The sequence below is a fragment of the Caretta caretta genome, chromosome 4 (assembly GCF_965140235.1).
Source record: "Caretta caretta isolate rCarCar2 chromosome 4, rCarCar1.hap1, whole genome shotgun sequence".
Classification (NCBI taxonomy): domain Eukaryota; kingdom Metazoa; phylum Chordata; order Testudines; family Cheloniidae; genus Caretta; species Caretta caretta.
In genome coordinates, this window is record NC_134209.1 from 72,725,777 (window position 1) to 72,749,183 (window position 23,407).

Genomic DNA, 23,407 nt, shown 5'->3' on the forward strand with positions numbered 1-23,407 from the left:
GATTTTTCAGATTACTAAAACCTGCATTTTTTAAAAAATTATGGTACATTTATATTTCAAGGTGTTTTCTCATATACTGTACATTTTAAGGGACACCTAACTGTGTACAAGAGGCTAGTTTCTCTCCAGAATCATTCACACAGAGTTTGACATGAAACTACTTCGGAGTATGTTTAAATAAGTGCAAGAGATGAGAAATAGATTAAACATTTTATATTTACTTCATCATAATTAAGCATGCTTTGAAGGTAAATGAAAAAAGTATGAAAGGCAAGTTGACTTAGCCTTTTAATATTATCATCATTATTATTATTTTTGAAACACAACAAAGGTTTTTCTGTGATGCTTGAAGAATACAGATGTGCCTCAAGTGAGGTTTGACTTTCATGTCTCTTTCCATGCCATAAGAAGTCATATGTGTTAAAGTTAATTCTAGCTTATCCTTTTATCAGTAAAAGCTCAGGTAAAATGAAATTGTTCAAATTAAATTCACTGAACCCTTAATGTGCTTAATCCCTTCCATTGTGAGATCTGTTTGATGTACTTTCTAACAGGATGTTGAAATAGCTGTCTTTAAATAATCTCAGAAAAATTTAAGTCTGACAAAAAAAATGTTCAGTAACTGAGTAGACAGAATGCAAACTTTAGACAGGAAAAACTGTAATAAACTATTTCTCTTACAAAGCTAATACAGAGGCCACAAAAAATTAGGAAGTAGTTTGAAAATAGAACAAAATGTGGCTTTCATATCATTGATTTATTTAGTTTACTTTATGATACTTTAATAGTTCTCAAAACACTTGTAATGCAAAAAAAAATGGAAATCTCTTACTATAGCTAGCCAAAATTAAGGTTGTCTTTAGAATGTATTATTTAGCTATAAGAATTAATAATAATTTTCTGATCCTGTCACTATCTTTAAAAATTTCCAAAAATGAGTTTCAACACAAATGTCAAGGCTTCATTGTTTTGATTATAGGCCAACTGATACATTTATTAGAAGCTAACTTATCTAGGGAATTGGACTGATCAGTAATAGAGATATTTTAATCTCTATGCAGATCTGAAGCCACTGTAGAGTGGTAGTGTGTAACAAACAATATTTAATTTTAATATGAACTGTACATATATGCATAGCTTTTAATGATGAACTAAACCTATAAACCAGTTTGATTTCTGAGTCTTTGAAATGTATTTTCTGTATATGCTGTTTGCTGATAGGGGAAAAGAGGAGGAGGGAAAAAACACACATTTCTGTTTTCCATTCAATTGTAAGGAACCACCTGACAAACATTGAATAAAGGCCCCTCTTAAAGGCTATTACTGGAGAACCGTAAAGGAAGAAAGGAGAGTAGCAAAATACAGACCCTGGACTTCAGAAAAGACTCCTTTAGGGAACTGATGGGCAGAATCATCTGGGAGGCTAATATGAAGGGAAAAGGAGGCCAGGAAAGCTGGCTGTATTTTAAAGAATCCTTATTGAGGGCAAAGGAACAAACCATCCCAATGTGAAGAAAGAATAGCAAACCAGATTGGCTTAACAGTGAAATCTATGTTGATCTTCAACACAAAAAGGAAGCTTACAAGAAGTGGAAACTTGGACAGATGAATAGTGAGGAGTATAAAAATATTGCTCGAGCATGAAGGGCTGTAATCAGGAAGGGGAAAACACAACTAGAGTTTCAGCTAGCAAGAGATGTGAAGGGTAATGAGGGATTTCAACAGGGTATGTTAGCAACAAGAAAAAAGCCAGGGAAAGTGTGGGACCCTTAATGAATGGGGAGGCAACCTAGTGACAGATGATGTGGAAAAAGCTGAAGTACTCAATGCTTTTGCCCTATTTGTTCAGTGTAAATAAGAGATGTTTGTGTTTCTTAAAATGATCTGTTGATGGCTAGATGTGTTGATTCATATGTGAAGGTAAAAAAAAGCATGTGGGGTTGGAAGCATAGCTGTCAATAAATCAGGAATCTTAGGGAATTAACACACAAATTTACCAAACTGTAATGTTATAATATTATCAAGTGCAACAGGAAAGCAGGTGTGGTTGTAACAGAGATAAATGTTACCTAATAATATTGCTAATAACATCCTTCATAATTAATAAGAAAAGGAATGAACAATCTGAAAATAAAATTCACAACTGATATTAAATTAGAAAGCGCCAGGGATACCACTGAGGAAAGAAAACTTATGTGAAGAGACCCAGAATTTAGAAATGTGTGTAGGAAATAACAAAACAAGATGTAGCTTAGAAAAAAGTAACCTGATATCTCTGACCAAAAGTAATCTATTACAGTGGTTCTCAAAGCTGGTCCGCTGCTTGTTCAGAGAAAGCCCCTGCTGGGCCAGACCGGTTTGCTTACCTGTCATGTCCGCAGGTTGGGCCAATCGCGGCTCCCAATGGCCACGGTTCGCCGCTCCAGGCCAATGAGGGCTGCGGGAAGGGCGGCCCCAACCTAAAGTTTCAGAAGAATTTTTTTTTGTAATGGAGAAAGTGGTCTTCTTTTTCCCCCACACTTTTTGTTGTCATTCTTAAAAAAAATTGTACTATTTATTCTGAAGCTTTAAAAAAAAAATCATCAGCATGCTACTCCTAAAAACTTCAGCCCAAAATGTGAAAGATTTTTTTTTTCTGGAAAGATATGAGAGTAGAGGAAGGATGAGGGTGAAGACCATTATGGGGCCTTAACTGTAGCATTTGTTCCCATGATAAAATAATGTACATAGCCTCCTCTTCAGTTAAATGTGCAATTCACTGAAGATTTTGATACAGATTTAGAAAGCCCTTAGTGGGACAGGCCTACACTATCTCAAAAGCTGCTACTTTTTCAGAGACCATTGTGGCAGTTACAATTACCTGATTTAGTAGGTCTATTTTCACCTAGATACAGATTTGAGGGAGCAGGAGGTAGAGCCTTCCTAAAAGCAAAGGCCCAAAGAAGATCTTGGTGTGGGTCCTTTTTTCTAGCTCGATAGGGACTCAAGGCCCATATTCCAAGATGCTGAGAATCAATGGGAGTTGAGGGTGCTCAGCACCCCTTAGGAGATGCTCAGCACCTCAACAGACTGGGTCTTCAGTACACCACCAGGATAGTAATGATTTTTTACTCTATCTATTTAGATTATTAAAGCACCTGTCAACCATGGTAACCAAACCCAAGACAAATATTAAAATCACAGGGAGTGTACCCAGGGGACAGTCAGTTGTTTTTCCTACTCTCAGTGTGATCACAGCTCCTATTTTTACGTCCAATATTAATTCTCCATTCTGATCCAAGTTTAATAATAGCCTGTTACATTTGAGGTTCTGTCAGGACTGTTCCCATTCTGGCTCTTTGAGGAATGGTATGATGAAAACATTTGTCTTACAGCATGATCTGTGATCAGCCATGAGATTGATATTTACCAGTGTCGTGACACCAGCATCATGTAAGGTTCAATATCTAATATGCAAGAACTGAACATGCATTCAGGGTAAAGGAATTGTACAACACCCACTCTGAGGCCTGTAAACCATAGCATAGCTGGTAGATCTACATTTTAAGCCTACCAATCTTGACAGGATCCATTTAAGATAAGCAAGAATTATTCCCAGGTATGCCCCCTAAAGCTGAGTATTAATGAAAAACAGTTCAAAATAGCTAATGATCTGTTTACATTAACTGGATTATAAACTACCAGATTCAAAACAAATCTGTGCCTTGCATAGGAAGTGAACAAAACCTCTCTCATTCAGTAAAATACAGGAAAGAACCCTTGAATAGCTAGGACTTTTATGATAACATTGTGTATCTAAACTCATTTTTGAAGGTAAATGATGACGAAAGTTACATTGTGATGTATAAATATTATTATTTTTCTTCTTTCTATGACTATATTGCCAAACAGGCTCTATCTCAAATCTACTAAAAGGAAAATCAAAATCCACATGCAAGTACTATAAATTATTTAAGTTTCACTCCCTACACAAAAAATGAGATATGGTTTAAAAATGTTCATTTAAAAAGAAAAGAGAAAATACTGAAAAGTATTCAAAGGGACATAACTTAGATTTTTAAAAATTCATTGATTTCAAAAATATCTAGTTTTTGTCAGAGCAATGGGTTTTTTTGTTTTTGTGGGGGTTTTTTTTGTTTAAAAAGTTCTGATTTTTAAAAATATCCTTTAAAATTTCTAAGGGTTTAGTTACCCTGGCTGATGTTTAGAAGGGTTTTATCACCAAAGAAGAAACTCACAATACAAGGGAAACTGAAAATTAATACACCAAAAAACAGAGTAAACAAATTGGAAAAAAAAAATCCCTTAAGTTCTTTCAGTGCTAATATTCTTAGGTGTTACTTGTAGCTACAGTAATCCAAACTTTTCAGACAGAAATGTGATTTTCAAATTGATGTCCTCTCTCTCTCTAACAATAGAGGCTACACATGTTTTAGTACCAATTATTTTTGCCATAATAATTTCTGACTACCTGATAATTATCATTTATTAGAATGAAAGTGTGGATTTGTAAATCTACAAGAGTTGCTGTCCCTTTGAAATGCACACATTTTATTATTTCTGTTGCAGTGATCTAACAAGATCAGGTCCCGTTGTGGTAAGCAGCGTATATACATAATAAAAAGAAAATCCGTGCCCCAAGGAGTTTACCATCTATGGTGAAGTTTGTAACAAACTAACAATATTTTTTTAAGTTCCAGTTCAAAATCTAAGGCCTAACACATGAAAATAGACATTGGTTTAGTTTCTCACTTCTGTTTGCTAGATTTTTTTTTTTTTTTTTTACAATTTGCTCTCTAATATTAAAAGTTGGCTAAATCAGTTGTGCTTTACAGATTTGGAAAGCTGTCTGCATTATACTTCCATGGGACTACTCACCTGCATAAAGTTGAACAAGCTTTTAAGTCTTTGTATGATTAGGGCGTTATTGGGTACAAGTTTATACATAACTGATCTCTCACAAAAAGAAAAGGAGTACTTGTGGCACCTTAGAGACTAACCAATTTATTTGAGCATGAAGTGAGCTGTAGCTCACGAAAGCTCATGCTCAAATAAATTGGTTAGTCTCTAAAGTGCCACAAGTACTCCTTTCCTTTTGGCGAATACAGACTAACACAGCTGTTACTCTGAAACCTGATATCTCACAGTGGAAAACAGGAGGTCTTTTTAGTGCAATAAGATAATGTCTATAAAACTTCCACTAGTACAGTAGGATTATGCAATTTAGCTTAAATTTGCAGGCTATTTTTTAAATATTCAAATGAGAGGATTAAATTAATATGGGGTCAATAACAGAAGAACAACAGCCACATGAGTTTGTTTTGTTTCTTCCACCTCAGAAAGAAAGCAATCAAAAAGATAACAATCAAGGAAAAGAAATACAGCAGAAGGTTGCATTCACTGAAGGACCAGGGACAATCAGAGTCCCTGCACGCAGGGGAGTACAAGGATTGCACCCTTCATACTGTCTCAGAGAAGCACAACACTCAAAGGGCTCTATTCCACACTGGCATGTGTTGTCAGATTGATACTCAGGAGTGAAGGGGAAAGAGGAGTATTTTACATCTGATTCTGCTCCACTTTGGGGTAGTGCAAGCCCATTTGTGGGATTATGCCTTGAAGGTATAATTGAGAGCTAATATTTTATTATGAATTGTGGGTAACAAAAATATATTAAATATTGAACTGTTCAACTAAACTTTAAATTAGTACTAGAACCAGCCTTCCCAAAAGACTTTTTCAATAAAATCTAGGAAGTGATTTTTTTAAAAGCTATTACTATTGGTCTTTTCACTATCTGCGGAATGTACCAACAGATTATTAAAGACTTCAGTATCTGTCAGACCCATTGAAGTCAATGGGAATTTGCCTAAGTAAGTATGGCAGCATTGGTGCCCTTCCCCCCCCCCCCTTTTTTTCATCTTTTTTAAGAGTGATGTATGATTTTTCCCTGTTATCCCTCAAATAGAAAGAATGGTCTAGTGGATCAGATACAGCACTAGCCTTCAAAGACCTGGGATCGATTCTTAGTTCAGCCACAGATTTCCTGCCTGACCACAGGCATTCACTTAATCCTCCTTGTAAAATGGGGATAGTATTTCCTTATCTCACAGAGATGTTGTGAGGGGAAAAATCATCTGAGCATGTGATGAAATGCTCAGATTCTACAGGAATAAGAGCAAGAAAAGTACCTGGATATTAACAACTCTACATTTTAATATTTTTAATAAATCAGAATTTGTAGAATGGTCATTGAAATGATATTAAGAGAACAATTTATTCATTTGTAAGATGTTAAACTAATATCTTTTCTGCCTGTCTTCGGTAGACCACAGAACTTTTGGAAACTAGTAGATTGCACCCTCACATCATAAGCCAACAAACCCATTCTCAATAAGTGTTTCTGAAATTCCAAGGCTGAGTGCAAATCTTTGGTAAGTGAAAAAAAATTGTTAAAAAATAAGCAATTGCACTAGGAAGTACACTGTGATATATAGAGAATTTATAGAGAAATGTGTGTGTATAAATACACAAAAATTACTCACACACATGACTTAACACTTACCAAGTTGCAACATGTCTCCAACATTACTTACAAATTAAAATAATGTTTCCAGAGCCACAAAAATGTCTGTAAAAAGAAAAGGAGTACTTGTAGCACCTTAGAGACTAACCAATTTGTGACGTCATTGGTTAGTCTCTAAGGTGCTACAAGTACTCCTTTTCTTTTTGCGAATACAGACTAACACGGCTGTTACTCTGAAACCTGTCAAAAATGTCTGAGTATAAACCAAATCACTTCCAAATGTAAATTCTAAACTGTCAACGGGCACTATTCACAAATGAAATTGAAATATAAAACAATCTTGAGGCACAGCAATGTGATATTTGGTACACAGAAAAGGACATAGAAAGAATAAAAATGTAACAGAAAGCTTTTTACTTTAGTCTGATAAATACATTCCAACAATATTAATGTTTGAGACATTTCTTCTACACTTTTGAAACAAGAATGTGCCTTGCCCTGCTAGATACCCTTTTGATAAAGACAAACAAGAGAAACAGATATTGGCAAATACCTAGAGGCCCTCACTACAGTGAAAACTGTGAGGTCAAGAGGATCTGCATAATCCCTGTACCATCTCTGCAGACTACCTGTCCAGGAATTCAACTGTAACCAGCTGACAGTGAACTGGAGATGGGGCAGAGGCTCCCAGATATGGTAGAAGCACAAAGATGTCACATGAATTTTCCTGGCCCCTAGCAGATCTTCAAGATCCAATCAGCTCTGGAAAGACCCATGGATCCTGGGGATCTAATGCACAACATATTCTGGAAGCCAAAACCTGGGGCACATCCTTGTGCCCATCCTGGGCGTACACGCACACACGGAACATCTGAGTGTTCCTCCTCAAGTTCCCTCCTGCCATTTTTCCACTGGAAGAGGGCAGTCTGACCCTTTGCAATTACAGTAGTTACATGAGCTACTACAAATACCTCAAAAGGAGATACTGTTGATGCTGAAAGAAGTTATTAACATTATAGCTCATATGTGTATGTGTTACATTGCACTCAAATACGTTGAAGTGTTTATGTTTAAGATTATATTTATATATTTATGTTTCCTTTAAAATCAAATACTGGCTATTCAACAGACCCAAATGGTAGAAAATGGAGCAGACTACTTTAATATTCTCTCTCAGGAGAAGTATGTACTGCTCATAAATAAAAGGCCTTATGTTAGTTAAAATAACAGGCTTGCTGAGAGAAATATACCAGTATTGGGCTCAGGAAAAAAAATCTCATAGAAATCTTAGCTAGGTAGCTTTATAAATGTCACTGTTCTGCCATTCACAGAACCCTGATGAAAGATGGGTAGTCTTTTTACTAAATCCTTGCTTTTACTGTCTCAAGGCTCATTTCTGTTCATACTGAATTCAATAGTTGTTTTGAACCTATTTCAATGACAGCAGACTTGGGTTCTCAGGCATTCTACAAATGAAAAACTAATTCATGCACTTTTTAAAAACCTACTGTTAAAAAAGAAAGACTTTAGATAACAGGGTCTGGGTTAAGAAGAGACAGCACCACAAAGTATCCCTAATTCAGAATTAGCACTGGCTAATGTCAGTGAAGTCAATAGTTGTAGTGTAATTAAGTCTACTGACTACAAATAGAATTGCATGGGGTTTGAGTTAGTACAGAACAGAGTCCATAAAGATTAAAAAGTACATAACTTCTCCTACCATATTTAAGAATCTCTTCTAATGGCAATTTCATTACCTGTCAAAAAAGCTAGCTATCAGCACCACACTGCCTTCACCACTAGTATACTTGATTCTCACACAAGTGTACAGAACTTACTTAAAAAAAAACAAAAACACTAAGTTACAGAAGCATAGTGTCTTTATCAATATAAACTGAGATTCTTAGAGAAAAAGCATCTTGGATGAATTTTACTGCAAACACCTTAATTAGTTTTTCCCTATAGCGCATAACTTGTACAACAGGGGAAGAAGTTCAAATCCAAAATAGTTATATTTATTCCTTAAAATAAAAGTTTTTTTCATTTGAGATTTTAGTCTTTGATTCCCTATGAAACCTACGCTTACATGTCCAATTCTCATTTTATAATTTTCATCTTAGTCTATCACATTAATGGGGCTTTTTGGACTTGTTATTCAAAGCCTCTAAAGAATAAATGCCCTCTCACATTTTAGTCCATGTTGAATTGGTGCGACTTCATAGTCTTCCTACATTGAGAAGTCCTGAATTGTAGCATTATGTGATGCATAATTCTGCATAATACAGACATTTACTCAGGGTATGTCTACACTATGAAATTAGGTCAAATTTATAGAAGTCGGTTTTGTAGAAAGAGTTTTTATACAGTCGATTGTGTGTGTCCCCATACAAATGCTCTAAGTGCATGTAGACGGCGGAATGTGTCCACAGTACCGAGGCAACCATCGACTTCCAGAGCATTGCACTGTGTGTAGCTATCCCACAGTTCCTGCAGTCTCTGCCACCCATTTGAATTCTGGGTAGAAATCCCAGTGCATGATGGGGCTAAAATATTGTTGCGGGTGGTTCTGTGTACATATCATCAGGCCCCCCTTCCCTCCCTCCCTCCCTCCGTGAAAGCAAGGGCAGACAATCGTTTTGCGCCTTTTTTCTTGAGTTACCTGTGCAGACGCCATACCACGGCAAGCATGGAGCCTGCTCAGCTAACCGTCACCATATGTCTCCTGGGTGCTGGCAGACGCGGTACTGCATTGCTACACAGCAACAGTTTATTGCCTTTTGGCAGCAGACAGTGCAGTATGACTGGTAGCCGTCATCGACGTAGTCCAAGGTGCTCTTTTAACCGAACTCGATGAGATCAGGGGTGCCTGGGCAAACATGGGAGTGACTCAGCCAAGTCATTTCCCTTTTAAGTTTCGTTTCATGGAGATCCAGTCCTACCGGCAGTGCACCGTCTTTTAATCTTCAGCCAGCAGAAGACGATGGCCAGCAGTCATACTGCACCGTCTTCTGCCAAACACGCAGGAGATGACAATGGCTAGCGGTCGTACTGCACAGTCTGCTACCAGCAAGATGTATAAAGATAGATGAAGTGGCTCAAAACAAGAAATAGACCAGATTTGTTTTGTATTCATTTTCTCCTCCCTTCCTCCATGAAATCAACGGTCTGCTAAACCCGGTTTTGAGTTCTATCCTTGAGGGGGCCATTCTGTTTCTCGCAAAGCCACCCGCTTTGTTTATTTTAATTCCCTGTAAGTCAACCCTGTAAGCCATGTCATCAGTCGCCCCTCCCTCAGTCAGAGCAACAGCAGACAATCGTTCCACGCCTTTTTTCTGTGCAGATGCCATACCACAGCCAGCATGGAGCCCGCTCAGATCACTTTCACAATTAGGAGCACATTAAACACCACACGCATTATCCAGCAGTATATGCAGCACCAGAACCTGGCAAAGCGAAACCGGACAAATAGGTGACGTCAGTGCCGTGACGAGAGTGATGAGGACATGGACACAGACTTCTCTCAAAGCACGGGCCCTGGCAATGTGGGCATCATGGTGCTAATGGGGCAGGTTCATGCGGTACAACGCCGATTCTGGGCTCAGGAAAAACAAGCACAGACTGGTTGGTGGGACCGCATAGTGTTGCAGGTCTGGGACGATTCCCAGTGGCTGTGAAACTTTCGCATGCATAAGGGCTCTTTCATGGAACTTTGTGACTTGCTTTCCCCTGCCCAGAGGCGCAAGAATACCAAGATAAGAGCAGCCCTCACAGTTGAGAAACGAGTGGCAATAGCCCTGTGAAAGCTTGCAATGCCAGACAGCTACCGGTCAGTCGGGAATCAATTTGGAGTGGGCAAATCTACTGTGGGGGCTGCTATGATGCAAGTAGCCAAAACAATCAAGGATCTGCTGATATCAACGGTAGCGACCCTGGGAAATGTGCAGGTCATAGTGGATGGCTTTGCTGCAATGGGATTCCCTAACTGTGGTGGGGCCATAGACGGAACCCATATCCCTATCTTGGCACCGGAGCACCAAGCCAGCGAGTACATGAACCACAAGGGGTACTTTTCAATAGTGCTGCAAGCACTGGTGGATCAGAAGGGACGTTTCACCAACATCAACGTGGGATGGCCGGGAAAGGTACATGACACTCACATCTTCAGGAACTCTGGTCTGTTTCAAAAGCTGCAAGAAGGGACTTTATTCGCAGACCAGAAAATAACCATTGGGGATATTGAAATGCCTGGGGGACCCAGCCTATCCCTTAATGCCATGGCTCATGAAGCCGTACACAGGCAGCCTGGACAATAGTCAGGAGCTGTTCAACTACAGGCTGAGCAAGTGCAGAATGGTGGTAGCGTGTGCATTTGGATGTTTAAAAGCGCGCTGGCGCAGTTTACTGACTCGGTTAGACCTCAGCAAAACCAATATTCCCACTGTTATTACTGCTTGCTGTGCGCGCCACAATATCTGTGAGAGTAAGGGGAAGATGTTTATGGTCTGGCGGGAGGTTTAGGCAAATTGCCTGGCCGCTGGTTACGCACAGCCAGACACCAGGGTGGTTAGAAGAGCACAGGAGAGTGCGGTGCACAACAGAGAAGCTTTGAAAACCAGTTTCATAACTGGCCAGGCTATGGTGTGAAAGTTCTGTTTGTTTCGCCTTGATGAAACCTTGGTTCACTCTACTTCCCTGTAAACTCACCACCCTCCCCATCTCCCTTCGATCACCGCTTGCAGAGGCAATAAAGTCATTGTTGCTTCACATTCATACATTCTTTATTAATTCATCACACAAATAGGGGGATAACTACCAAGGTAGCCCAGGAGAGGTGGTGGAGGAGAGAAGCACCAGGAGGGGTGGTGGAGGAGGGAAGAACAAGGCCACACAGCACTTTAAAAGTTTAAAACTTTATAACTTATTGAATGCCAACCTTCTGTTGCTTGGGCAATCCTCTGGGGTGGAGTGGCTGGGTGGCCGGAGGCCCCTTCTCTGCATTCTTGGGTCTGGGTGAGGAGGCTATGGAACTTGGGGAGGAGGGCAGTTGGTTACACAAGGGCTGTAGCGGCGGTCTGCGCTCCAGCTGCCTTTCCTGCAGCTCAACCATATGCTGGAGCATATTAGTTTGATCCTCTAGCAGCGTCAGCATTGAATCCTGCCTCCTCTCATCACACTGCCACCACCTTTCAGCTTCAGCCCTCTCTTCAGCCCGCCACCTCTCCTCCCTGTCATTTTGTGCTTTCCTGCACTCTGACATTGTCTGCTTCCATGCATTCATCTGTGCTCTGTCAGTGTGGAAGGACAGCATGAGCTCAGAGAACGTTTCATTGCGAGTGCATTTTTTTCTCCTTCTAATCTTCACTAGCCTCTGGGAAGGAGAAGATCCTGTGATCCTTGAAACACATGCAGCTGGTGGAGAAAAAAAAAGGGACAGTGGTATTTAAAAAGACACATTTTATAGAACAATGGGTACGCTCTTTCACAGTAAATCTTGCTGTTAACATTACATACATAGCACATGAGCTTTCGTTCCAAGGTCGCATTTTGCCTCCCCCCACCATGTGGCTAGCCCCTCATCCCTCCCCCTCCCCGTGGGTAACGGCAGGGAACATTTCTGTTCAGCCACAGGCAAACAGCCCAGCAGGAATGGGCACCTCTGAATGTCCCCTTAAGAAAAGCACCCTATTTCAACCAGGTGACCATGAATGATATCACTCCTGAGGATAACACAGAGAGATAAAGAACGGATGTTGTTTGAACGCCAGAAAACATACACTGCAAAGCTTTGTTCTACAATGATTCCCGAGTACATGCTACTGGCCTGGAGTGGTAAAGTGTCCTACCATGGTGGACGGAATAAGGCTGCCCTCCCCAGAAACCTTTTGCAAAGGCTTTGGGAGTACATCCAGGAGAGCCAAAATGCCAGGGCAAATTAATCATTAAACATGCTTGCTTTTAAACCATGTATAGTATTTTAAAAGGTACACTCACCAGAGGTCCCTTCTCCGCCTGGCGGGTCCAGGAGGCAGCCTTGGGTGGGTTCGGGGGGTACTGGCTCCAGGTCCAGGGTGAGAAACAGTTCCTGGCTGTCAGGAAAACCGGTTTCTCCGCTTGCTTGCTGTGAGCTATCTACAACCTCCTCATCATCTTCTTCCTCGTCCCCAAAACCTGCTTCCATGTTGCCTCCATCTCCATTGAAGGAGTCAAACAACACGGCTGGGGTAGTGGTGGCTGAACCCCCTAAAATGGCATGCAGCTCATCATCGAAGTGGCATGTTTCGGGCTCTGACCCGGAGCGGCCGTTTGCCTCTCTGGTTTTCTGGTAGACTTGCCTCAACTCCTTAAGTTTCACGCGGCACTGCTTTGGGTCCCTGTTATGGCCTCTTCATGCCCTGGGAGATTTTGACAAATGTTTTGGCATTTGGAAAACTGGAACGGAGTTCTGATAGCACGGATTCCTCTCCCCATACAGCAATCAGATCCCGTACCTCCCGTTCAGTCCATGTTGGAGCTCTTTTGCGATTCTGGGACTCCATCATGGTCACCTCTGCTGATGAGCTCTGCACCCACCTGCAGCTTGCCACGCTGGCCAAACAGGAAAGTGAAATTCAAAAGTTCGTGGGCCTTTTCCTGTCTACCTGGCCAGGGCATCTGAGTTGAGAGTGCTTAGGGTTAGCTCTGGGATAGCTCACTCTGGGATAGCTCACGGAGACCAGTCCCGTCTAATTGTGTCCAAAGTACCCCAAATTCAACCTGGCAAGGCCGATTTCAGCACTAATTCCCTTGTCGGGGTGGAGTAAGGAAATCGTTTTTAAGAGCCCTTTAAGTCAAAAAAAAGGGCTTCGTCGTGTGGACGGGTGCAGGGTTAAATCGATTTAACGCTGCTAAATTCAACCTCAAATCCTAGTGTAGACCAAGGCCTAGACTTCCGTATTTATTTCCCTTGTGACCGCTCTCATTGTTTTTCCCAGTCGAGTTGCTCTGGTGTGGACTGGATAGAACAAAAGGTCATAGAGGTGAAATACAAACAAGGTAAAAAGACTAAAGCAGCCAGGCATAATAAAATTATGCTTAGTTATAAGATTTCCAAAACTAAAAATCATTTCTCGCTTAAAATAATCTCACTAAACAACAGCAACTGACCTCACAAGAAAATACAAATAATATAGACACTTCAAGAATAAAATGTTTGTTACCATATTTAAATATTGGAATTACTTGCTCTTTTAGATTTGAAATAAGAATTAAGCCCTTCCAGCATTACCAGAATGTGCATATACCTCAAACAGCAGTTTTGACTGAAAACATGAGGGAATATTAAGCATGCCTTGCTACACTGCATAAGCAAATTTCTCATATGTGCAGGTACATATAGCTAAAAATAAAAGCTTATAGGATCTCTGAGAACTAGCCCATTTGAGGTCCTTTTGGCATGGGTTTTGTGTGTGTTTGCTTGTTTGTTTGTTTGTTTTTTTGTTTAATGCATTTTAGTAATAAAAGCCTAAACTGTAACCTAAACAACATAAAAGTCATTTACATTTGAATACCTTTTTTAAAATGTATTGCTGTAGCTCTCATGCTTCCTTACTGTCCTCTCCCTATTGTTCATCATCCCCACTCATTGTGACATGAGATGTATGTGAGTTTAATGGAACTCATGCAGAAAGTTAAGGATAGGCACAAGAGTTTTCAGGATCAGTTTTGTGAAGCACATAGTACACCTTTGTGAACTATAAAATAGTTGTCATTAAGAGCAATAAATTATCTCCCGCATTACCAAATCAAACTCAGTTTTAGACACTGGAAATTTTGGAATTGCACAGCAACTGCTGCAGATGCACTATGAGACAGAGAAATATTGAGATTGACAAGGAGCAGTACTATAAAAAAGCTTCCCCCCCCAAACAATGCCGAAGGCAATGCCTTGTACCACAACAGAATTATCTGTGCCTGCAGTTTCCATTGTTGTTGTTGTTACCTGGTCCATTTTTATTCAGGCATTCAACAAAAGAAAAAGAAAAGTACAGGAGAGATAACACTTGCAATGAATCAAAACATGAAAACAAGAGAGGACTGTGTAATTGGATAATATATCCTATTGTGCAAAAGATATAGTTTAGTAGGTTCTTTCTTCTCAAATTGGGCTTTGCCACCAGACTTCTAGAGTACCAAACCCACTCACTTTCAAGATTGTCAGCACAGCACAGGTCTATGTCAGAATCCATTATTGTTAACCAATTTTCCACTGAACACAGTAAAATAGCGTCCCTAGTTTTCCAAGTTCTATGGTTTACAACACGAAAACACTGGGCAACCAAAACTGAATTCTGTCTGTGAGTTTAATGGAACTACTTGTGCAAAAAGTTCAGTGTGTGCACAATTGAAGCAGAATGTCAGATATTTAGAGTACATTTTCCAGACATAAAGAAGAGTTCTGTGTAAGCTTGAAAGCTTGTCTCCCTCACAATGTGAAGTTGGTCCAATTAAAGACATCAGCTCACCCGCCTTGTCTCTCCAAGGTACTTAACCAAGTCATCCAGTCACACACACTTCCCCCATCCATCCCCAGTATATTTTTTCTTCTCCTCCCCTCACAGGAAAATGCATTTCTCTCCTTGCAAATCTGTTCCTCTGAATCCCACATTTCTTTCTCTTTCCCCAGACCCCACACTAGAAGTTAGAAGAAGGGAACTAAATGCCCCTCTTTTTCCTCTTGTGCCCTTCTTCCTCTCTTACCAATTCATATCCTCACAGGTCTCTCTATGTATGTAGGCATTTACACCATACATAGAGCCCTACCAAATTCATGATCCATTCTGGTCAATTTCACAGCCAGAGGGTTTTTTAATTGGTCAATTTCACAATTTCAGATGTTTATATCTGAAATTTCAGGGTGTGGTAACCATGGGGGTCCTTACCCAAAGTGGGATCATGAGGTGGGTTAGAAAGTTGTTGTAAGGGGATCCCAAGATTGCCACCATCATTTCTGTGCTGCCTTCACAGCTGGGCTCTGAAGGCAGCACCCTCCCAGCTTCCTGCAATTAGGAGGTTCCCTGAGGTTGAGGTGGGTAGAATCTCCCCCATGATGTTGAGAGCGCCCCAGCCGGGGCTTCCTAGCTGTTAGTCCAGGCCAGGGACAGATTAAGGCAGGGGCCTCTGGCCAATTTCAGGGGCCCCAAGAAAAATGGGTGCCCCAGCCCCAGAAGAAGCCCCATGGAGAAGCCTCTACTGGGTCACCCCAAGCCCTGGCAGGAGTTGCAAGGGAAGAACCCCTGAGCCCAGGTTGCTCCAAGCCCCTGCTGGAGCCCCGGGCTCCCAGCAGCAGGAGAGATCAGATTTCACAGTCCGTAACTTTTTTCGTGCCTGTGAAGTTGGTAGGACCCTACCCATACCCATCACTACAATACTACTCACTCCTTTTCTGCTTCCTATAGGTTTTAAAGCTCTTTAGACAGTTTTGTCCCTGCTTCCTCCACAGGTTACAGAGTAACAGCCGTGTTAGTCTGTATTCGCAAAAAGAAAAGGAGTACTTGTGGCACCTTAGAGACTAACCAATTTATTTGAGCATAAGCTTTCGTGAGCTACAGCTCACTTCATCGGATGCATACTGTGGAAAGTGTAGAAGATCTTTTTATATACACACAAAGCATGAAAAAATACCTCCTCCCACCCCACTCTCCTTTAGATAAGCTATTACCAGCAGGAGAGTGGGGTGGGAGGAGATATTTTTTCATGCTTTGTGTGTATATAAAAAGATCTTCTACACTTTCCACAGTATGCATCCGATGACGTGAGCTGTAGCTCACGAAAGCTTATGCTCAAATAAATTGGTTAGTCTCTAAGGTGCCACAAGTACTTCTTTTCTTCTTCCTCCACAGGTTTCTCCTGATCTCTAAGTTCAGTGCTGTTCCTCTCTCCTTCCCAGACTCTCTGCGATGTAGGCTCAGCTTCCCTTCTTCTAACTTCTCAGCTTCTACAGGGAGTTACCCTCTTCCTATACAAACCAAAAGTTTTGCATACAACCTGACCATCCTCTATCTTTGTCCTCGTGTACCAGCCAAATTTGTCTGCTTTTCCTACTCTGCTATTTAAGATACAGGGAACCCAATATCCCCCACTTGAGGGAGATGGTTCTTGAATTAGGGGTTGGGACAGTCAGGAGGGAAATTATTGCCTTCAGTCCAGTGCCATTTGGCGCTGGCAGAGGAATGGGAAAACAAGAGGCACCAGTATTTGTGAGGGGGCTGTGTTAGGGAGAAGCAGAACATGGCTTGGAGACAGCCCTTTGCTGAAAGTCTGCTAGGGATGGTGGGTGGGAAATAAATTTATCCAGTCAAAACCTGGACAGATGGCAAAGTCAGAGGGGAAGACCACACAAAAAATCACTTTGCTGGGCTGGGGAAGGGAATCCCCCTTTAACGTAAGAACACAACACAGTTGGAGTTACAACACCAAAGAAGGCATTTAGCTGAAATGTTTATCTACAGAACTTCAGATTTACTGTAGAGATTAAATAAATCACGTAAGAACACTCAATCACTGCTTCTTCGGGGGAGGCCAGTTACTAAGATGCATTGGGGGGGTGGGGGCTCCATGCTGAGGAAACAGCTGATTACAATAGCCGGGTCAAACAAAGGCAACAGTGAATCACACTACCCCGAGGGGTTCTGCACTACTGTATGTCTCAAGCTAGCCAGCAAATGTGGAGATTAATACCAACAAGTTATTTAACTTTGTTTAAAAACAATCCATGGGGTTTTCAATAAAAATTGAAAGATCTTAAAAATGCCCTATGTTTTAGAAACTGTGTATAAAAGAGGGTGGGTTTTTTCGGGGGGGGGGGAGGGGAGAGAATATCATTGTTTAAGTTAATTAATTAAATAAATAAGGCTCGGTCTGATACAACACCCAAAGATTCCCATTAATTTTACTGGGTATTTGATTCAGGGCTCACAGACCCTTCTAAATAATTTCCGCTTGATCTCTATATTTCTCTTTATAAAATCACCAAAAGCCCTGTTGTAATAATTAGGCCTACAAAAGTATCCTAATGTTGAGCTCAAATGTGAGAAGTGAGTGAAAGCTCATAAAATATCACAATAATCTCTATAATAACAAATATTGATGGGACAAGGCACAAAAAGGAAACACAAAGGCTGAATTAGTCCAAACAAAAAGTCAGAGGTAAATCCAGAGTAAATTCACTGAAGTCCAATCCATTTACCTAGGCATAGCTGAGAACAGAATTTGGCCCAGTGTGTCTTCCAAAGAGGATAGTAGACCGTTACAGTGCCCAGTGTCTGAATCAATGTGTGAAATATTATTGTTCAATGAACTACTATCTAAAATCAAATCACAGAATTATGAGGAACAAAACATTCCAACAGTCAGGTGTTTGTTTCTTATAATCAGTCAGTTATGTGGTTGCATAAACTATGTTTCAGCATGACATGGAGATATACACCTTGAGAATACTGTCAATTTTTTTTAAAATGAGACATGTGTTCATTTCAGCTCCACTCAAAAAATAGAACAAGAAATAAAATCAATTAAAAAACATTACTTGACATTGTTCTTGTAACTACCTATTATGTTTAAATACCAGGCCAGGTCTTAACTTTGCACTTCCTATCTTGTCCCTTGAAGACAGACACTGCACCTTTTATTATGAGAAAGAAGGCAGGAAGACATTTGTCAACTATGGAGTGCCAGTGCAGTGTCAGAAATACTTGCCTTAATTTTACAAGTTTTGGCTTTTACCACTTAAAGCCCCTGAGGCAACAAATGCTCACTAATGCACAAGGAAGTGCAAAATAGGTAAGTACCTTTTATTGTATAGTAACTTTGAAAATTATTCATTATCTGATCTATAGACCTTAACAACCCCATCTATAATTTTCTATGTATTTATTCACTAATTTAAATCTCAAATTTAGCATAGTACAACTTGTTGGCTTATTTGACGGTGTTACTTGTGCTCAGTGTTCGAAAATGATTAAGACAAGTCTTAAATCCTGTAAATTGATTACATTCAGAACTTCCACTGAACTCAATAGGAATTATATACATGGAGTAACTACAGAATTAAACCCTACAACTATCATCAGAAGTTTCTCACTTACAAACCCTGGGCTTGATCCTGCAACTCTTACTTACTTACGTATATTGAGGTCAATGGGACTACTTGTGCAACTAAGATCTACTCAAGGGAATAAGGGTTGCAGGATTTGGCCAAGTACAAAATTTATCTGCTCCTTTATGATCTGGTGTGTTAATAAAGCTACCAAGAATAAAGAACTCACCACCAAGATAATAATCTAAGTCTAAGACACTTTTGGAGAAACTAGTTATTTTTAAATCTGCCACTCCATTATTAATTTAAAACAAATGGCCACTAATTTATCATACATAATTAAATATTTTGTGGTTCCTCTTTGACAGCAGCCAACTGATGCACACTTTACTCAAAACTATGGGTGATGCAAACACATGGATAAAGATTTACTCAGTAATTTAAAATATACAGTATTCCTTTAAAATTTAGTGGGTTTTTTTATACAACAAATAAATAGTAAGGCCTATTAAACCTTTTTTTCTGAACACTGGAAAAGGCTGTTTGGGACTCAGTGTTTGCAGTGCAGTGAGAAGCTCTACTGAGCAACTGTGTAACTGATAAATGTGTGACCAATTCATGGATTATTTAAGTAGCATGCACTATGTTATATGGGCACTACTCATATTTCTGAAATTAAGGGTCTGTCCATGTTTCTTCAGCAAATTCCTGCTTTCACAGGGCTAAAGATTGGTTACAAAATATTAATTGGGCACAGACTGGTATTCAAATTCTGAACACAAAGGGACAGTATATGTTTAAATGAAAAAAAATTATAAATCATTGGAGTAAAAGTTTAATTTCAAGTATTTCTCTGCAGAAGGATAACTTTACATTTTATTTGTACAGCAAAGTAATTTTAAACTGATTCCTCTATTCACATTTGATATTTTTGGGGGGAGGGGAGTGAAGGGACAAGGAATAAGCCAGCAGAGAAAGAGAAATTTAAATTCTCTTTCCCTCCTACCAAAGAGATAAACAAGTACACATCTAGACAGTCAAAACACACAGGATTTTCCTCTCACCATCGTAAGTGGGTTATACAAAGTTTCTAAGGCTAATGTTTCTGGTTTTTACAAAAACTGAAAATTTCTGGCTGAAAGCCAAAAATTTTGATTCAGAAATACAGCCGCAGTGTCTCATGGGATTTTAGTCCTGGTAGCACATATGATGGCAGTACTTGCTGCACTACTTCAGGGTCTGGTCACTCCTGCCAACATTAGCCTCCATTCCAGCTGGTTCCAGCTGGTAATATCCAATAAGGGCCCCTGCTCAGAGTTATGACCGAAGGCCAACAGTGGACCGAACAGAGAAGGGAAACAGAGCCTTAAACAGTGGTGGAGGTGGATGAGTTACGATTAAACCATCTACTACACATGGAGGGGTTGGTGTCCACAAACAAAATCACCACTCTACATCTCCCCTGTCCCAAAGAGTGACTCAAGGGGCATCTGATAAAACATGGTTCATAATCTAGGCCAAACTCCATAATTCACGATTGATTTGAGAAAATCCACCAGATTTGCCACCTGGAATGTACTGACCCTTAACGACAGCTGGAAAGATATAACATTGCAGTTGCTGGAATCACTGAGGCAAGACTAGTGAATAATGGTCAGCATTCTGTGGTGGATGCAAGCCTATTGTACTCTGGAGAAATCAGGCATATAAACAAGGCGGTGGTACTCATCCTCTGATCACCTTCTAATATATGACATACAAACGTGGCACCCTATTTCTGGTTGACTGCTATATACCAGGTTGAGGTATCACTATGCTCAGCTGTCCATCATCATAGCTGACATTCCCACCAAGAAAGGTACAGATGCTAATAAAGATGAATTTTATGAACAGCTAGCAGCAGTGATACAATCTGTTCTATTGAACAACAAACTTAATATACTCTGAGATGTGAATGCCACATTAAGTCCCAGAAATGGTTTGAAACTATTCTCAGGCTATTTTGCTCTGGAACAATAAATGACAACTCTGTAAGATTACTGTCCTTTTGTGCTTCTCACAACATTACCATCACCAGCAGTTGGTTCATGCCCATAGACATCTCCTGGGAAACCCGGATAGCCAACGATGGCCAGATGAGGAAGAAGCTAGACCATATATTGGTCTGGAATCGTAGCACAGTAAGGTCATACTGGGTCTACAGAAGTGCAGTCACAAAGCAGTTTACAAACTATTAGAAATTTAATAAATTCTTCTAATCTCAGAGTTTCCCAGTAAGATCATAATCCTAGGTTCATAAATCAGCCTTCCTTCCCAAGCAGCCTCCCCTTATATTCTTGGCACAATCTGTGTCTGAAATCTGCAGCCTAAGTAAAGACCCTTTACTGTATATTCATGACTATCAGGTCCTGACTCGTCTCTGCTGAGCAGGACACTGCAGTGTGTCTGAAAGCTCTCTTGTTTTTTTCTGATTTTACATAACCGTTACAACACATGACCAGTGTGTCCATGTTCTGGACATGGTCTTATTAAAATAGGTATTTCTAATAAATTGTAAAAATAAGAAAATGAACATGTAGAGAAATGAACATCAGAATTTCTACACCGATTTGATTTAAATCTAAACCTACTGTAGAAATGAAAATGCTCAGATTGTATGCAGTGTCATAGCCATGATGGTCCCAGGATATTAGAGAGACATGGTAGATAGGTAATATCTTTTTTTGGAGCAACAGAAGTTGGTCTAATAAAAGATATTATTTCACCCACTTTTAGTCACTTTATCAGCTACATTTTAAGGCTCTGATTCTGGAAACATTTATGCAGATGCTTCAGTGAGACTGAAGTGCATTGGGTCCAGTGGGAATATTCATGTGCATAAATGTTTACAAGATTAAGGGCCTAATTTGTTCTGCATGCTCCAGAGAGTCTCATTGCTCTTTTGTTGCTCGTAGAGGAGAACAAAGGTCAAATTGAATAGTCCTTCACTAATAATCAGGACACACAGGTGAATGAAAACAGACAAAGGGATGGGTTTAAGCAGCAGGCCACAATTTCATTAATTTAAATACTGGGAAGTGGTACTATATGCCCCACCTCAACTCATCTCTGACCTACCAGGCATTTAACTGGTTCCAATGCAGGGTTCCAGTGTGCCTACCATGTGACCAATAGCTTGGGGTAGACGCTCCTCAGCCTACATCACTTCTGAATCATCTCAACCTCTCCCCCATCCCAGGGGACAGTTGATACCAACAGGGGACCTTGGTCTGCAAAGACTTCAGAGATCTCCTTCTCCCATAGGCACAAAGGTCTACAAGTGAAATTCCAGATCTCTTATTTTAAGACATAGCCCTTTTCCCCTTTATTGCACTGAATACCAGCTGCAAGTTTCAACAGTTTTCTAACAGAAATTTCTAAGTCCTAATCCTGCTTAACTGAATCGTGGTGCTGTGAGGAAACTGGGAAAAAAATCCACCAGGTCTCTGCAATTTGGCCCCAATATCAAAAGTTATGTTCTGGGAGTCAGTTAAAAAAAAAATCAATCAATCAATCAATCAGACCTGCAGCATTCTAAAAACATTGCTCCGTTTCTACTGCTACAGGGAAGGAGGGCAGGGCAGCTAAAGGGAGCCAGAGGTTCCCAAAGGCCTAGGCAGTTTTAAATTAATGAGGGGAAAGTGATGGGCCAATCAGTTCCCAGTTTGCCCTGCCTGACCAATGGAAAGCGGAGAACACTTGGAGCGGGAGCCCAGCCGTGCACTCCTAGGCATGCTTCTCCTTGTCCTTTTAGGATATGTCTACACTTAAACTGCTATAGCATACCCACATATTATAGCGATAGAAAGGTTCTCTCATCACCTAATCAATCCACCTCCCAAACAGGTAGTACTTAGGTCAACAGAAGAATTCGTCCATAGATCTAGTGCTGTCTACTTCAGGAGTTAGATCAGCTTAACTACGTCGCTCAAGGGTGTGGATTTTTCACACCCTGAGCGACATAGCTGTGTCAACTTAACTCTTTAGTATAGATATGGCCTTACTGTGACATCCATTCCAAACGCTGCTCTAATCATTCCCTCCGCCCACTTAGACCAGGTGTGTGTAGGGCATTATCACATTCACATCACATCTTTTCTTTTCATTGCAGTATTATGTTGACAGTAAAACCCACGTCAGCAAACTAAAATGTCATTTAAATTAATGTTTCCTCCTTTTTGTTTCTGTTTTTTTATATTGCCTCTGTTTAAAGTTAGAAAACTCCTTTTATGGCATGAGACAATGGGTTTATACAATACATGGTTTCCAACAGAACTTGGCTATAATGTTTCTTCTTCCACAAGATGCTTACATGAGAACCCAATTTTTCAAACACTAGTTGTCATGAGATTAGAATTTTGTGGTTACTGAAGATCTAAGTGTTTATCCACGCCATGGTTCTTAATATACAAGACAGCCAAGCACGATAACAAATAAGTTCAGCAGACAACATTGCACAGGAAGAAAGGAGAAAATACACAAAGGAACATAATTTTAATCACCCAGGGTGTTACTTATTATAAAGCAAATGGGGGCAATTTGAACCTAAGAATAGCTATACTGGATCAGACTAATGGTCTATCCAGCCCATTATCCTGTCTTCTGTCTTTAGCAGCAACAACTGGAAATTGATAATAGATACATGTATAATTTGGTCAAAATCATGCATGTCAGAGCCAAAAAGTAATGTCAGAATTAAATCTGGTATTCACATGCAAATGAAGAAATTTGGCCAATGCATAACAAATCAAACTGGTGAAACCATTTTT

At 40.1% G+C, this 23,407-nt stretch overlaps 2 protein-coding genes across 2 annotated transcripts in view; both read right to left on the reverse strand.

Moving 5' to 3' along the window:
• PDGFC (platelet derived growth factor C) overlaps positions 1–23,407 on the reverse strand; it is a 267,306-nt gene that overhangs the window by 184,215 nt on the left and 59,684 nt on the right. The gene's annotated exons all lie outside the window — the stretch shown is intronic.
• LOC125635611 (uncharacterized) lies at positions 11,309–13,510 on the reverse strand. Its single transcript, XM_048847496.2, has 2 exons — positions 12,518–13,510; positions 11,309–11,935 (listed from the first exon to the last, which is right to left on the reverse strand). Exons 1-2 carry the CDS (start codon positions 12,702–12,704, stop codon positions 11,445–11,447), a joined length of 678 nt encoding a protein of 225 aa, XP_048703453.2. The 5' UTR covers positions 12,705–13,510; the 3' UTR covers positions 11,309–11,444.